Source organism: Sciurus vulgaris (genome assembly GCF_902686455.1).
Source record: "Sciurus vulgaris genome assembly, chromosome: 12".
Taxonomy (NCBI): domain Eukaryota; kingdom Metazoa; phylum Chordata; class Mammalia; order Rodentia; family Sciuridae; genus Sciurus; species Sciurus vulgaris.
Genome location: NC_136473.1, coordinates 107,483,194 through 107,499,395, shown reverse-complemented (window position 1 = coordinate 107,499,395; position 16,202 = coordinate 107,483,194). Strand labels below are relative to the sequence as shown.

Here is a 16,202-nt window from a genome sequence, read left to right as displayed (position 1 = left end):
TTCAATGGTTGCCAATTCCTGCATTGTAAATACTCCCACCGTAACCAATTTCAGTAATGGTCATGCTTAGTAACCAGAGTGCAGAATTCCTGAAAATTTAAAAATCAACTCTGATGAGCTGGTGTCAGCCCACTCCAGTACATTACTGGTTATAACACAACAAAAATTGATAATTGATACCAAGTTTATACAAATATATGTGATAAAACTTTAATTTCCTGAGAAAACATGCAAAAACAAAGGTCTTTATATCCAAGTCTTTGGTCTCACAGCAACTCAGCAGATATTAATTTAAAATAAGAAGAAATAGCTTAGCCTGCCCCAAGCAAATTTTGTGGCACACAATAACAAATATACTTAAATTAGCTTTACATGTAATAACATTAATTAACATAATTTAGCATTTCACAAATATCCATAAATATTTAAATTGTTTTAAAATGCAATGTTACATATCTTTCAACAAGAAACTATAAGCAGCAAACTTATAATAGAGTCTAAAATTTTAAATCAAGTGCTATTTATTATTTTTAGAAGTTAGCACATTTGACCAACACGGGCTCTTTGACGGAAGGAAGAACCCTGAGCAGTACCATGAAATTCCCTGCTCCAGGCTAGGAAAGAGGAATCAGTTTGCTGGTAAAGGAGAGATCTGTTGCAAACTTCACTATATCCTGTGCTGAAGGGGGAAACATCTTTCAAAAATTGAATTTACTAATTTTTATAGATATATAATGTGATAGCAGAATTTAGCTTTTCACAAATATCCATAAGTATCTAAATTGTTTTAAAATAGTGTTACATATCTTTCAACAAGCACCTATAAGCAGCAAACTTTAATAGAATCTAAAAAAATTTTTTAGAAAGTTTTTTTTTTCAGCTTTATAAGTGAAACAGTATGATATGGTAGAAATCCCAAATAATTCATAACTAGTTGAGTTGAGGCAAGATACCTATACTGCATCTGCTTCCATATTCTCACTGTTAAAAATTTCCCCAAAATATCTGCTGTATTAACTTCATAGAGTTACCATATGATACATGAAAGCTTTTTGCAGGCTGAGGAAAACCAGCTCAAAATATGAAATCATCAGAGGAAGGAGAAGTTATGCTCCATTTGTGTACAATGTATCAAAATGCATTCTACTGTCAGGTGTGACCAATTAGAACAAATTTAAAAACCGAAAAAAAAATGTGAAATCACTACATAACATAATACAGCAACAGTAATACCAATTTCTGGTATTAAGTCTACTGATTACTAGTGGCGAGTCTTAATTTACAATTGACATTGTTTAGACACACACACAAACAATGAAGCTTTAGCTGAAGGTTCATAAAGACTCCCTTGACCAGTGGCTTTTGTAAAACACCCTGTATTCTGAGTATGATGAAACCAAGGGACATGCCCACACACAGTACTTTCCATTTTATGCCCTACCTGGAGTCCCAGGAGTCTCAGTGAGTTCTCTCTTCTTGAACACTGTACCTAAAGTAGGCTGTTTTTGGCATCACTGTTGCCATCCCACCAGCCTGCCTACTTTTTATTGAGAGACTCTCAGAGATAGAATTAGGGAAAGAATGATAAAGCAGCTCAAGAAAATGAGAACAGGCCATGGCCCCAAGCCCTTTCAGCAAGCCAGGTAAGACTCCCTTGGAAACAGGACCTCATTTTTCTACCCAGGGATTCATGGATTGAAAAAAAAGTCTCTTTCAGGGTTTCTGTCCTATGCCACCTACATTCATTGTGTCATGGATTATTGAAGTATCTTTGAAGACCCAAACATCAGGCATAACCAAAAACCTATGGCCCTGTCTTTGAATCACTTTCAGATGAGCATGAGAGAGAAAATCTCACATGCAGAAGAATTCATATTGATTTGTATACCCTGACAAACCACAGGCACTGAAGATCTGTCCCCTCTACCCACTCAGCATCTCTGCATATGGTGGACAGGATGAGGAAACCAAATCAGATTTCTAGGAGGTGAACTGAAGATTGGCCACTAAAACTATCCCCCAATAGGTGTTATTTTTTAGAATCTGGTCTTCACTGTTAAATATCAAACCCATTGTGTCTCCAGCGTGCAGTTCATAAGTCCCTCCTATAGTCTGGATTTTAAAGTTGTTTTTTAGAGTCTGTATGGCATCCTTGTTTTTACGTAGCTGCACCTCCAAAGGAGCAACTCCGTTGTAAGTTGTATCAAAAACCACTTGGCCATAAATTAAATACAAGCCATTCTGAAGAACTGTCAGCTTCCAGTCAGATGTCTTATTCATGCAAGAAGGTTCAGGAGGTACCGTTTGCCATTTTGAGGGTAATGGTCCTGTAAGAAGGGAGAAAAAAATGGAAGTATATTTATTTTATTATGTTTTCCTTGTCTTCATAAATTATTTAACACCCACAGGTTTTTTTCTTTATCCTCTATCTTCCAACACTATTTTAATATTTTAAATTTCCAACTACTCCTTGTTTTAAATAAGTTGCAATCTCTCGCTCAGAGAGCTCTAAGGAAATGTATTTGGCATAGGAAAAAAGTTAAGAAACTCTGCCTTTTTGGTCAATTAATATTCATGGAAAGAAAGGTGGAAGGAGGGAGGAAGAGAGAACTACACACCAGGATCGGGGCAACTTGAGTTAGCAATTCATGCTTTCCCATTCTTTTTCCATATAAATACTGTTTACTGTGCATCTCTCTACCAGTGACACCTTCCTTAAGTAATCCATATAAAATAATGCTCTTCTGCCACTCTCTCCCTTTACCCTACTTTGTTTTCTTCATAGAAGCTGTTGGCATGTTGCATATTGAAAATTAAGTTAATTGGTGTATTTTCTGTCTCATATACTTGAATATAACATCTTTGAGAACAAGTACCTCTCTATTTTTCTCATTGCTGTATTCTTAACACCCAATTTTTTTTTTTTTTTTTTTTTTTTTTTTTTTTCTGAGTCAGGGTCTTACCATCTTGCCTAGGTTGGGCTCAGACTTCTGAACTCGAGTGATTAATATTATGGCTTTTCTCATCAGTGTGTAGGGATATGGCATTCAAGACCTACTTGGGCTATCACTGTCTAAGCTCCCACACCCCCAGCTACTGGTAAATCCATGAGTTTGTAGAAATTACTTAACTGTTTACATAAAGGTATTCCTTGTTTGATACTATCACCAAGGGACAAAAAAGGGATCCAGACCCTGTCATTCATTTTCATAGGTACATATGAAATTTAAACTTTTCCCTGTATTAATTGGTTTTGAACAGTCATGTGATTTCAGGGTCCTAAGAGGCTCCTTTTCAACCCCAAATGCTTACCTGACCTGTCCTCTCAGTCTCTATGATTTTGGCTGTAGAGGACAGAGCCCTGGAGGAGGTAACATTCTACTTACACTCTCACACATAAATGACTAACAAGACATGAAGACAGGCTCTGGAGGAGAGGAAGGAGAGGTGATTAGAGCAAGGGCAGCCTCCCTGAGGCTCCAACAAGCTCTTGCTCCTTGACCCCTAAAGGCGGAAGTGGTGTCGCTGTTTCTCCTGTTCATTCAGGACGCAGTCACTGAAGAACATCCTTAGCCTCGCTGGAGTTCTCTACCTTTACCACACGGAGGAGGAATTCCATACCTTTAAGTGGCAAAACAAAACAAGGCAGGCAGGGACAAAGAAGAAGACGTTTCCTAATCCCTGCAAGCCAAAGAAACCTGGAGATTTGAGGGGTTTGGGAATAAGGGGGTTACAGAGTTAGTAGTTAATTCTCACGTTCTGCTTGCAAAGGAAATGGTGTTTGTTTGATCTGAAACCTGTAAACAACCAAAAATGTATTTACTTGAAGTTTTGTATGTATTCTAAGAAATATTCTAATGCTCTATGTAATTGTTAACTTTAGTGTGTTTTCTAACAAATATCAGGTGACGGTAAGGGAGAGTGACTGAGAAACTAAATGAAGAAGGGAAAAGATCAGAGAAAGTGGCCACTGCCTTAACTCGTTCCTCTTCTACACACTGGACATGGGCGACAGCAACATGTGAAACGTGAGCAGTGCTTTGGGGAACGGTTGTAAAAATCCGGAACATATTGTCCTTAGTAAACAATTAAAAGTTGAGCCCCATATCTGAGAGAACACAGGCCTTCTTGAGAGCATCTGTCTTCTTGTATCAAAAACTAAGGCCAGTCCAAGGGAGGATGCAAGGAAGGCTACTCACCAAACTTGGCCTGACAGGAATCTGCAGCAGCCTGCTGTGGAAGGAAAAGAAGAATCAGTCAGGATGACAACATATCACTGTTTTCTTGACTGGCTGATTTAAAGCTTCAGAATTCTTAAGCAAATCACTTTACTATAGCCATTAAAAAATAAATAAATAAATAAATAAGAATGCCTCCCTCCTCCACTGCGTCCCAGCTCTCGCAGGTGACTGCTCCATCCTTGACCTCTCATTACCTAGCTCTCCTCTGGGTCCTGCACACAAGGCCAAGGTCCCTTTCCACCCACACGATGTCTACCCACAGGACCGCTACTGGATCTCAGCCCTTTCCCTCTGGCTCTAAGAGTTTCTTACAAACACAATCTGGACACCCCAGAGACTACACATGGAGGAAAATAATGGAGTTTCTATTTATATTCATCTTGATTTAAAATAATAGAAAGTTAAGCTCTAGAAATATTTAAAACTGACTGATAAAGCCATGCAGCTCGCTATTCAGATAACCACACCTCATACCAGCAACTGCCATAACCTCAGAAAGGGCCCCACAGTGTCCAACTGCTGCCATGTGCTGAAGTTTACATTCTAGAAGAAGTCAGTGGTGTGACATTACGAATACAAATATTTAAATTCTAAATGCTCTAAAACACTTTGTTCTAAGATGATGTTACCACAGCTAAACCAGGCACCTCCCTGTTCAGACTTGGCCACTCACTGACAGAAGAAATAAGCAAAAAATGTAAAAAGTTAAAATGATTTTTGTGCAGTTTGATCAAACTGGGGAGAAACAACTAAATTGTTTCTTCACTGGTCCCACAGAAGCAGCTCCCACTTATAGAAACAAAAACTAGTGAATACATGTGCTTAGCCAGAGAATATGTCATCTTAGCTCCCTTGGCCTGGTCCTCAGCGTGAGGAGTTTTTATTCTTAGCATGAGGAAGTTTGGGAACTCTCTGTTTCAATTAGGCATAAACACAATTTTTTTTTTTTTTTAATACTCAAAGTTCTTTGGTTTCCTTATGATAAAAAAAAAAAAAAAAACTTGTGACTTGTTTGAGCTTAAAGATCCATACATGTTCCCTCTTTAGGATTTCTCTGGCTACTGTGCTAGGAATGAATTAAAGGGAGGCAGGGTCAAGAGTAGCAAGAGCAGACAGGAAATGGTTGCATTCATCTCAGCAAGGAGCAAGGTGCCCCTGACTAAGGAACCAGGGGAAGAGAGGAGAGTGAGCAGAGGCAAGTGGGATGCCAAGGTGACGCCAAGGTTCTGGGCAGAAGTGGCTGGAAAGCTAGTCGCTGAAATGGGCAAGGTGTAAGAGGTACAGCTTTAGAAGAGGCAAAGGCAAGGGCTGGTTGGGGGCTGGGGTTGTGGCTCAGTGGTAGAGTGTTTACCTGGCATGTTTGAGGCACTGGGTTCCATCCTCAGCACCATATTAAATAAATAAATAAAAAATTTAAAAAAATGGAGGTATTGTGTCCATCTACAATTGAAAAAGTATATTTTAAAAAAAGTTGGTTTGGGAGATAGTGCATTTGTGATGATTAGTAGGTATCCAGGTAAAGGTATTGAGTAGTCAGCAGGACATATGAGGCTGGAATTTAAGGAGTTCTGGTGATATAAACTTAGGTATCTTCAGCTTACTGCTTTGAGACGTGAAGCTGTAGAGACCATCAAGCCAGGGAGTGGAGATGGAGATGAATAACAGGGCACTGCGATGTGTAAAGGTCAGCTGAGGAACTAGCAAAGCAAGCTTTGAAGGGAGGCCAGTGGGCCTGGAGAGAAGCCAGCAGAGCATAAGGGCTGGAAAACAACCCAAGGGAGTGTTTTAGGGAGAGGAATGATCAACTCCTACCACATTCTGCTGATGGATAAGAAAGGAAAAGGCAGAGAATTAATTGGTGGCTTTAGTAACCTGGCAGCCATTAGAGTTCTTGACAAAAGTGGTTTCTGTGATGTGATTAGGGAAGAAGCTTAATTCAAATGGATTAAATGAGAAAAGAGAAACTAGAAAAGTATTGCTATACAGGAAAGTAGAAAAATTGAGTGGAACCTGGCTGGGGTCAGAAGTCAGAGGTAGGTTTCTGTTTGTTTTTGTTTGGGGTTTGGTTTTGTTTGCTTTAATAGGAGAGAAATGAGAGCATGTTTGCCTGTGGCCATCTGAAGGGAAGATTCCAGGAAAGCAAAGAAGGGGTAATACACAAGAGCTGGAAGAGAACTGTAGATGGGTGTCTCCGAGGAGGTGCGAGAGGACGGCACCTGCTCCACAAGTGTCCTCAGTAGGTGCATGGCAGTTCATGCATAGCGGCAACACAGAAGCAGAATACAGGGACACAAAGTTGTACATGTGGTGGCTTTGAACCTTCTTTCCTCCATATTCCTATTTTCTCCTGAAACCTCAAGGCAAAGTTATCAGCTCAGTGTGAGAATGGGGAAGAGATATTCGAGGTTTGAAGAGAACCAAGGGTATGGAATAGTCCAGCAGGGGACAGTGGATGGACTGAGAAATGTAGGCTGCTCCCAGAGCAAGACTGAAGTCCCCGTTAGCATACGTATGTTGGAAATTATAGTGAAGACATTTTATTGATAAGGAAGTGTAATCAAAAAGTCCGGAAGCCACAGTTCTAAGAAATAAATCACAGGATTCCCTGCAACTGGTTTTTTTTTTTTTTTTTTTTTTTTGGGGGGGGGGGGGGGAGGGTGGTGCTGGGGATCGAACCCAGGACCTTGTGCTTACAAGGCAAGCACTCTACTGACTGAGCTATCTCCCCAGCCCCCCTGCATCTGGTTTTGTTCTTGCAATTTTTTTCTCCTCCTTTTGGAGGGCCTTAGGAGAGAAGATGAAATTCAGTTTAGTTCAACCCCTAATAGGCATGTAACACAGCTTCCCTGAACCCCAATTTCCTCATCTTTAAAATGAGGGAAATGATAGCACAAAGCTTGTTGAAGTCATCATTAGTCACACTAAATGAGGTAATTCTTATGAAGGGCTCCCATACATCCCACCTGAACCATTTTGGTAATGATGCTAATTATAAGAATTGACAAAAATTTAAGTACTAGATTCCCAACATCATCATAGCTTACAATAATATTGTAAGCTAAAGTGACAAATTTATTGTTCTTAAGAAGTTTATAGTCTTTTCAGCTGGGCATGGTGGCACATGCCCATAATCCTAGTGTCTCAGGAGGCTGAGGCAGGAGGATCACAAGTTCAAAGCTAACCTCAGTAACTTAGAGAGGCCCTGAGCAACTCAGTGAGACCCTGTCTCTAAATAAAATATTAAAAAGGACTAGGGATGTGGCTCAGTGGTTAAGTGCTCCTGGGTTCAATTCCTAGTACCAAAAAAAAAAAAAAAAAAAAAAAGTTTATAGTCTTTCTAGAAAGACATGATTATACATACAAAGCAATTAGGTAACAATGTAAGTATGAATTAATGCCAAGATACACTCCATAGATCTCATGCCAGGTACCACAGTATATAAAACGTATACAGAGAAATATAAGACCATAGACAGATGAATTGCCAGAGCCAGAAACTACACATTCTGTATTGCAACTGCTTTAATATCTATTTACAGTTATAGAAATTGCTACTGTTGTTTTATGTAATTATTGCCATAAGTGAAAGCCTAATTGAAAAATGATCAATTTGACTGAAAGGTGTGGCCTTTGAAGAAGGAATAAATTGGGAAAGAATATCCGTATTGTTAAACAGACTTTGTGAGGTTTACATTCATGTCACTAATCGTGGTGGTGCCCACACCAACCGTCTCCATCTGTTGAGAGCCTAGCACTTGTCAAGCTTGTCAGGCACTCTCCCACCTCATTAATCCTCACTCTGTAAGGATTACATGATCCTTTACAAATGAGGTAATGAGGAGAAGCCTAATTAAGTAACTAGCCCAAGGTCAGGTGACTGTTAAGAGGCAAGGCTGAGATCCAAACCCAGCTTGTCTTGCTCCAAACTCACCCCTACTACCAGTGGGGCAGTTTCTATTTATCATTTTGATGATGTTTGAAAGCAGTAAGTACCCACTTATAAAGAAGTGAATGGGACTTCCAGTTTCATTTATTTCTGCTTAGAAGGATCAGTTGCTTTCATATCCTTACTTTAGTTTAAGCCTAGACTTAAATAGTGGAGCTCAAAATGGCAAAAACCTAACAACTCTTTTTTTGAAGCAATCCTAAGTAGATCATCACTTGGAAATACAATCTACTGTGCTTTTGAGTGCAAGTACAGCTACCCCTTCTGGAAGTGTCCTTTATGTCACTGGAGCAGGGGATTTTACTGAACATTTAGGTTCTTAGAGACAACTTACTTATGTGAGGTCATTTTCACTGAAGATTGACCAAATTCCTTGAGCCCACAGCCTGTCCTGTTAGTTAACCATTTAGTTCACTATGAATTTGCAATAGGGGGAAGGATTTTTTTCTCCCGAGGAAAAATCTGTGGGTGTAAAAGGAGCCACGCTTCCCATCTAACACTTGTCACATTATTGGTTAAAGAATTTGGAAGAGTGGGGCTTTGTATGTAAAAACGGAGTGGAGAACAAAATGAAATGAAACTTCCGGGTCCATGAGAAGGGCAGTGGCTGTCTCATGATGACTCACCATCTGCCAGCCACTCAGATCTCCTCTCCAAAGATACTTATCAGTGGCCAGAGGGAAAGGGAAGTGCAGGCCAGTGGAAGTGGAGGGCCTGAGCTAGCATCATTGCACTGCCACCTGGGTCATTGGCTCCCCAGAAGCTAGCCTTCTAAGCATCCTGTCATATGCCCCTAAATTTGGAACAAACTCTGGACTGTCTTTTCATTGAGAAGTTCCATGTTCTTCAGGAGAGAGACTCCAGAATCACAGCTCAAAAACATGGATTAGCCAAGTTCGATTCTGGCAAGAGGTGTCCTTTGAGAAAGGTATTTCTTCCCCTTCGAGTCATGCTGACACCTACAGTCAATGTTCTTCAGAGCCATCTGCCTAATGAACCTGGAAGTTTCAGAAGGAAAAAGTACTTTCAAATGGAAATCATTGCTATTCTCATCATTCCTCTTCTGCAGAAACCTAAATGCTCAAAAATTCTGGCAATTCTTTTCTTTCTGCTCAAACCTCACTGCTCTAGAATGTTCACGCTTCTGTTTGATAAATTCCTTGAGAGAGTAGGTCTGTGATTAGAAGTGTCTCTGATGCAGTAGAACCACATCTTTGAAATCTTCTTGGTCGGTACCCTTAGAAAAATGATTCTGCAGTCACACCCCCACTCTTCCTTAAGAGGGGCATATACCACCCTAGTCTCCCCAAGGTGCAGTCTTCAAATGTACCCCAAAAGGGGCTCACTCCTGAATGATGTAATATGTTTCCTATTTTATTTTTGGTAGCAGTCAACAGAGAAAATCTTCGAGTTAGGTTCTAAGAACCTAACTTATCTCCATTCCCACAAACAATCCCATTCTCTGGTCCCACATCCTGCACTGCAGCTCAGTGGGAAATTCCTGATAGGCATCAGGGGCTTCCCAAATAGACACTTCCTTCCTTCTTCTTCCATGAAGCCTTCCTGGACCTACCCCAGCCCAAAGTCAGCACCCATTTTTAAATTCCTAAAGCATTGTGTTCATACAAATCTTAAATTATTGATCATTCTATTTTATAGCAAGCAGAAACATCATGATAAACAAACCCATTCCCATACCACCATTTCTCAGATGAAAAAGCAGAGAACCAGAGAGATTAAATCACTTTCTCAAATTTGAACAGCTGGTAATTGAGAGACCTGGAACCAGAATCCAGATTTTCTTACTCCTGGTTCAGTGCCATTTCCTCTCTGAAAGACACGCTAACCACCTGTCGTCTATTTTCTTCTGGACTCTGTTCCCTCCACAAGACTGTAACTCACCTGCAATTCCCTGAGGACAAGCACCATGTTTATGCCATTGTTTGTCCTATCAAGAAGGTATAGCAGAGTTCCAGAAAGTCAAAATATATTCCACAGGCATTTGCCAATCAGTTGATTTAATCAAGTATCTTTTCCATCTAGCTCAGTTCTGAAGCTAACATTTAGCATTCCCTGGTATTTTTTGTCTCAAAACATTCAGATAAGATTCAAAAGCCATGCCATTATAAGATTGAGATAATATTTACTCTATTTGTAAAAAAAAAAAAGTACAGGATCTTACTAAAAGTCATGTCAGGTTCTGTGCCCTCCTTACCTTGAGAGGGAGAGAAGAAAGGACTAGTGCACTGACGGAGCAGACCACCAGGACTACTGCTGTGATGAGCCACCGCTTATAGGACCCCCTCTGTGCTCCCTGGGAACCTGGGTGGCTTAGAGGCATGTTCTCCACGTGGCTCAAAACCCTTTTCTGGAGAAATGAGAGCTGTGGAAAGCAGACATTCACAGTGAAGGGCGAAGGATGGTTTTGTAGCATTATGATAATCAGCAGTGGGTGTGGGAGGCGGAGTTTTTCTCTGGCAGCCTTGGAAAATGATACTTCCAGGCTAAGTGCTGACTCTCATTGGGCACCAGGCCAGACGCACGCAGGGAAGAGAGGCCTGCAGCCAACACAAACAACTGAGGCAACACGAGAAAGGGAACAAGCAGGGAGTGCAGAGGGGAAACGACTTTCCCCAAGCACGAGGAAGTGGCGCTAGCTCCGGCCAGCTGGGGAGAACAGGAAGGCTGTGCCCATCTGGGGAAGCCTCCCAAATCACTTCCACAGAAGAAAATCACTTTTATAAGAAGAAATAAAGCTGGGAATAAAGGCTTATAATATGACAGACACCACGGACATTGAGGCAGGGCGTTGGGGGACTGGAGAGGTGGAGATGCACCATTTAGAAAAACAATCTTAATGACGTCACCACGTTGCATACCTTTTATATGTACAATTTTTATTGTCAGTTGGACCTCAATAAAGTTGGAAAAACACCAAATGTATTACTAGAATTTAATTTAAAAAATCTATGAATACAACAAACTCAGTTTTCTCGTATTTCATAAAATCTCTGAAGTGCCAATGCTGGAATCCAATAGAAATAAAATTATCATATAAAAGGCTGTTTTCCTGCACCTTGCCCCCAGCCTGAACTTACACTCTATTCTATAAACAAGTGGGACTTTCCGGTCATCAAAAATGCTGATTTACTACAAAATTGAGGAAGTTTCCTGTCCTCGGTACCTCAGTCTCTCCATCTGTTGAAGTGGGGTACCTGCCTTCTGCACCTCAGAAGGTACACCTGGCATGGGCCCCAGAGAGAACCTGAGCTCTTCATTCAGGTGGGCCTCAGAGCCATGCCTGGTACCACCCAGCCCCTACCTGCTCTGTGGCTTTTCGCTTATTACTAGACTTCTCTAAGCCACAACTTCCTTAACTATAAGGTGGAGAACATTTCTACTTCCTAAGACTTTACAAGAATGAAATAAATGTGAAAAGTTTAGCTTCTAAGGAATGTTTCTTTCATAAATATTAGTTTATCTTTTCTCCACCCTCTTTAGAAATGTGTTGAAGGTTAATTCCATTATGAAATCTCAGAGAAGAATGAGAATTCGTTATATTTCCCATGGGAAATAATTCAACTGACATTCACTTAGATGAAAGGAGATAAGATGATTTTAAAGAAAAAAGAGGGAAACAAATATTTTTAAAATTAGAAAAAAGAGATTCAACATCCTCATTTCTGAGAGAGGAGGGTGAGGGTAATGGAGGCGTGGGGTGGTGCCTCAAACCACTATCCTGGTTACCGACGGGGCACAGGTCCAAGCCCAGGATACTATGTGGTAACTTAACCATCCTGCTTTAACTCGGCCCTATTTTAGCTTGATCAGTAAACCACCCCTGAAGAGGATGATCACACAAGAGGAGTTTCCAGAGCAGCAGATGTTCTGAGGCTCTGTGCTGGATGCAGAGCGGGGCTGAGTAAGAGGCTGGCTTCCAGTGAGGGTGGTGCCTGACCCTGGCTCCTGTGCCACGCCTGCAGTTGGAGTGCAGATTCTTAGCCTTGAACTTAGAACTGATCCCTGGAAAGGAGAGCCATTTCCTCCTGCTTTTCTGCTCTGTCTCTTCTTTTGTCCCTTCTCCAAGTTTAGGTGGACTGTCCTGCTTACTCACTTCAGTAAACATTTATTCACATGAGGAACCGACCCAGACAAAATCTAACTTCTGTCCTTGGTCAAGGTCAGGCTTGGTATAGCCTGATGAATTATTTTAACTGTATGACAGCTTCCTAGGAAAAATGACACCCATATCTCATGAAGACCATTCCAGACCTCTCTCCACGGATCAGTGTTCAGAAGTGAAGACTCTTCAAGTTAGGACAGGTGACAGTAGGGAAGACTTTGAAATTCTACAGTAATGAGTCAGAGTTGGTACCTTTTTTTATAACCTATGAGGTTTGTATGTGACCAACAGACTCAAACTTTTGTATCAATGGCCTGTCCTGGCTCAGCTCTCCAAGGATGAGATTTTTAAAAGTTAAGTCCAACTAGCAAATTAGTTTGAACATTTACTATCTGCCCATTATTGCGCTAAAAGCTTTGGGGGATATGAATTTAAAAATCACAACTGCTGAGGAATTTGCCAAACAACTATGTTAAAACCTTACAAACAGAGAGACAAATGCTCAAATTAATACTACAAATAGGAAGGACAGTGCCTCAGAAAATAGAAAGATCTAAAAAATCTAAAATCATTGAGAAAAGAGGATACTCTTTCTTGAAAGAGTGATAAAACTTGAGAAATAAATATTCAGAGGTATAAGCTTCTGCAAATGTTAGAGTTTAAAATTAGAATTTATAAAGTAACTAATCTCACAATCTGTGTGTGTGTGTGTGCAAATATAATGCCTGCCAAATACTCTATCACTGAGCTATACCCCTGAACCTAGTAATTTTCACTCAAAAGCTGCAAAATGAGGAATTTCAGAACAAAACGGTAAAAGAAATTCTTTCTATATTTTTCAGAGTGAAAAAAAAAAAAAAAAGAATCCCAAACTGTGCTTAAGAAATTTGGGGCTGAATATATAGCTCCATTGATAGAGTGCTTGCCTTGCAAGCACAAAGCTCTGGGTTCAACCCCCAGCAAAAAAAAAAAAGGCAAGAAATGACTGCTTCGAAATCTGAATGAATCAATTATATAGTAACTTGACTGTAGTTCAGGTATTGACTAAATCACACTAAAGTGCATTGGGCACTACTACTACTATATGGCAGCCCTGTACTGAACTCTCCTTCTATAAAAATGATGGAACTGATACGCAGGAGGACGAGGAGGATGAATCGTTTGCCCATGGAGGTAGAAGAGGGACGGAGTCCTCATCTGTTGGCCTCACTTAACATTTCTTCTGCCTCTTCTGCTGAAGGGTGTCCAGTAGATCCCGTCTGGGGTACATGGAGTGCGGAGTGTAATAGGGTCTGTGGAAAACTGATAGACGCACTTTCCTCCCAGATCCTGCCTTGCTCTCCTCTCTCCCCTTGCCACATTTTCCTTATGCAACTGTTAATCATGATTTTGTTCTTGTGTTTGGTATCGCATGTTCAGTCATATCCAGTACGTCAGAATTCTGTAAAAAACAGTACCTGTGTGACTTTGTCTGTTCTGAGTATTGAAGTATTCATGGCAAATAGGCTCATCTGGCTTGAGGAGACATGGATGGATATAGATAAACAGATAAGAGAGGGATGGAGAAAATAGACACAATAGCGTAAAGAGGGTTTAAACTTGGAACTTTATGAAGGCAACCGCAGGGTCTATTAAAATTAGTAAATGCCTATTCTGTAAGAAGTGTATGCACAGCTCGGTATGCATAAGTAAATATGAGCGCATCTGCATATAGACATGCATGTGCAAATGTGCATATGACATGTATGATGAATACATATCTACAGAGAGGTTCTCATAGCAATCTCCAGGTCATTCATCTCTAGTAATGACCCTGATCAAGATGGCCTAGGGAATATTTTTAAGTTTATGTTTTGATCTCACATCCTGGGGACTCACTTTTCTGCCCCACATTGTTTTGCTTTGTGCTGTTTTTGCAAGTCTACATTGTGGAACTCTTACCAAATTCTTCATTGTCTGTTTTACTAGTTCAAGTATAGTGGAAAACTCACAAGTCTACTGGCCAGTTTACACTTGTGACTTTCTTTGTCAGCCATCTGCCTTCCTGCCAGTCTTTGGCTGCGGGTATTGCAGGTCCCTATCTCTCCACCCTGAGTCCTCTATGTCAGTGGCAAGATATTTTGGAGGTGCGTAGGTGTACATCCTCTTTAGACTAATCAGCACTGTGTCAGTATCCTGGCCGTAGGAGGAGCATCTTAAACACCTTTTAATGGGAAATGTGGCTTCCTTCTTGGAATCTGTACTGAAAATAGATTTTCCATTATGTAATGTGAAATGACGCTCCCTATTTGAAATCATCAAACATCACCTGGGAAGCTGTAATGAATGGACATTGTTGTTAAATCACACCTTGTCCAATATCACCTAGACAGAGAATTATATATTTTACCTATCAACTCTTTGAATAAGAAGGTCTTAGGAGTCCTGAGACAAAGTATTCTCCCCAGATCTGCTGGTTTCCTTAGGCAGGCCTGCAAAAGGGGGTTGGGAAGTATTTTCCCTTGACGCTTCTCTTTGGCTTCCCCATTTGGCAAGTCTTAAAATAACTCCTCCAACCTACTACACAATTGCTCCACTGGAGAACACTCAGCACATTGACTAATTTCAACACCCAACTATGACATTTGTTCATATGGAAATCCATGAGACACTTTCTCATCTGCTTTCAATTTTTAGCATTGATTCTGCACCATTCAAATTTAGGCACTGATGTTCAATGCTAGATTTTTTTATTTGGGCAATGAACAAAAAAATTAGACTTTTCTATACAAAAATAACCATAAATACAGAGAAAATGTTATCCCCTTTCGTTAGGGAACATTATTGAATACCTTCTCTGTAGTAAGTATAGTTTTAGGAACTTAAATACGATAGACAAGGACCAGTCTCTATCCTCACATTTGTTGTTGTTTGATTTTTTTCTTACCAGTAGCTAGGGAAAGGGAAAAAATGTACAAGACATATACAGGAAGAAGTGTAGTAATGGGGTGAGCACTAAATCCCTGACCTTGCTAAAAGGCAGGGGAAATTTTATAAAAGAAGTATGTCCAGGCTGAGGTGTAATTCTGAAGAGAGGTTAGGGCCAGTGAAAAAGTCTCATAGTATTATGTTCTCCTAGGCCAATCTATTATGACATATATTAATGAATTTGCTGAATAGTATGACATATAAATATATGGTAAATAGCATAACATATAGGTATATATTTAATATCAATGCAAATGTGCACATGTGTGCATGTGTAGTACTACAGTGTTTCAGGCCATTACACTTGGAAATGTAGAAGTGAAGAGGAATAAGTGAATGTCTCTGATCTTAAGGAATCCATCACCTAGTCACAGTTGGTTCTTATACAGGTGAGCCTTCCAAAATGACATTGAAAATATAAGGTTGCTCTCACAGATCTTTGTATGATCTTATGTAACTTCCTCAGAGTTACAGGGTAATTCTATTCAGCTGAGAATCCACCAAGCATCTAGTGATTCAGGCTAAGCTATCTGTCTATCCAGTTTGGTGGCTCAAGCCATGCGTACAGTAGCATGTTCCTCTGTAAAGAAGAAGAAATTTCAGGCTGCGATGCCAGTGGAAAAACACTGAGTCACAATCAACAGTGTGGAATGCTGCTTTGTTGAAATGGGGCCAAGTGAAAGCAGCAGGCTCTTTCCATTTGCTAAATACAGAACAAACGCCCCTGAAATGTTACAGTTAAAGATTAGGCACAAATAAGGCACAAATTATTTCCATCCTTTCTTTGCCCAACAAGCCTAAGGGAAGTCTGTGGCTGACAGTAAGGACGTTCCCCCTCCTCACACGTACACAGCTTCCTACCCGTAGGTCTCTTGCCCCGCTGAATTCCTAGCATATGTCAGGTGCCAGCCTCTCTGGTTGCAAC

The 16,202-nt window shown here is 40.4% G+C and overlaps 1 protein-coding gene and 1 long non-coding RNA gene across 3 annotated transcripts in view; one reads left to right on the top strand and one right to left on the bottom strand.

Moving 5' to 3' along the window:
- Positions 1–16,202, top strand: part of LOC306641323 — a 439,001-nt gene that overhangs the window by 303,449 nt on the left and 119,350 nt on the right. The window lies entirely within an intron of this gene.
- TNFSF18 (TNF superfamily member 18) lies at positions 1,271–11,815 on the bottom strand. 2 transcript variants are annotated; one of them, XM_079108076.1, is made up of 3 exons: positions 10,403–11,815; positions 4,200–4,233; positions 1,271–2,327 (listed from the first exon to the last, which is right to left on the bottom strand). In XM_079108076.1, the coding sequence occupies exons 1-3, from the start codon at positions 10,619–10,621 to the stop codon at positions 1,981–1,983; spliced, it is 600 nt and encodes a 199-aa protein (XP_078964202.1). In that variant the 5' UTR covers positions 10,622–11,815; the 3' UTR covers positions 1,271–1,980. The 2 variants fall into 2 exon arrangements, with proteins under 2 accessions (XP_078964202.1, XP_078964203.1); XM_079108077.1 differs by having other exon boundaries at positions 4,200–4,230.

What these genes read in the sequence shown, in the direction of transcription:
- TNFSF18 (XM_079108076.1), bottom strand. Translation starts at nt 10,621, where the DNA reads ATGCTACAAAACCATCCTTCGCCCTTCACTGTGAATGTCTGCTTTCCA. An exon ending in TTTCTTCTCTCCCTCTCAAG is followed by an intron (nt 4,234 to 10,402) that starts GTAAGGAGGGCA and finishes TTCCTTCCACAG; the next exon opens with CAGGCTGCTGCAGATTCCTG. An exon ending in TTCCTGTCAGGCCAAGTTTG is followed by an intron (nt 2,328 to 4,199) that starts GTGAGTAGCCTT and finishes CCCTTCTTACAG; the next exon opens with GACCATTACCCTCAAAATGG.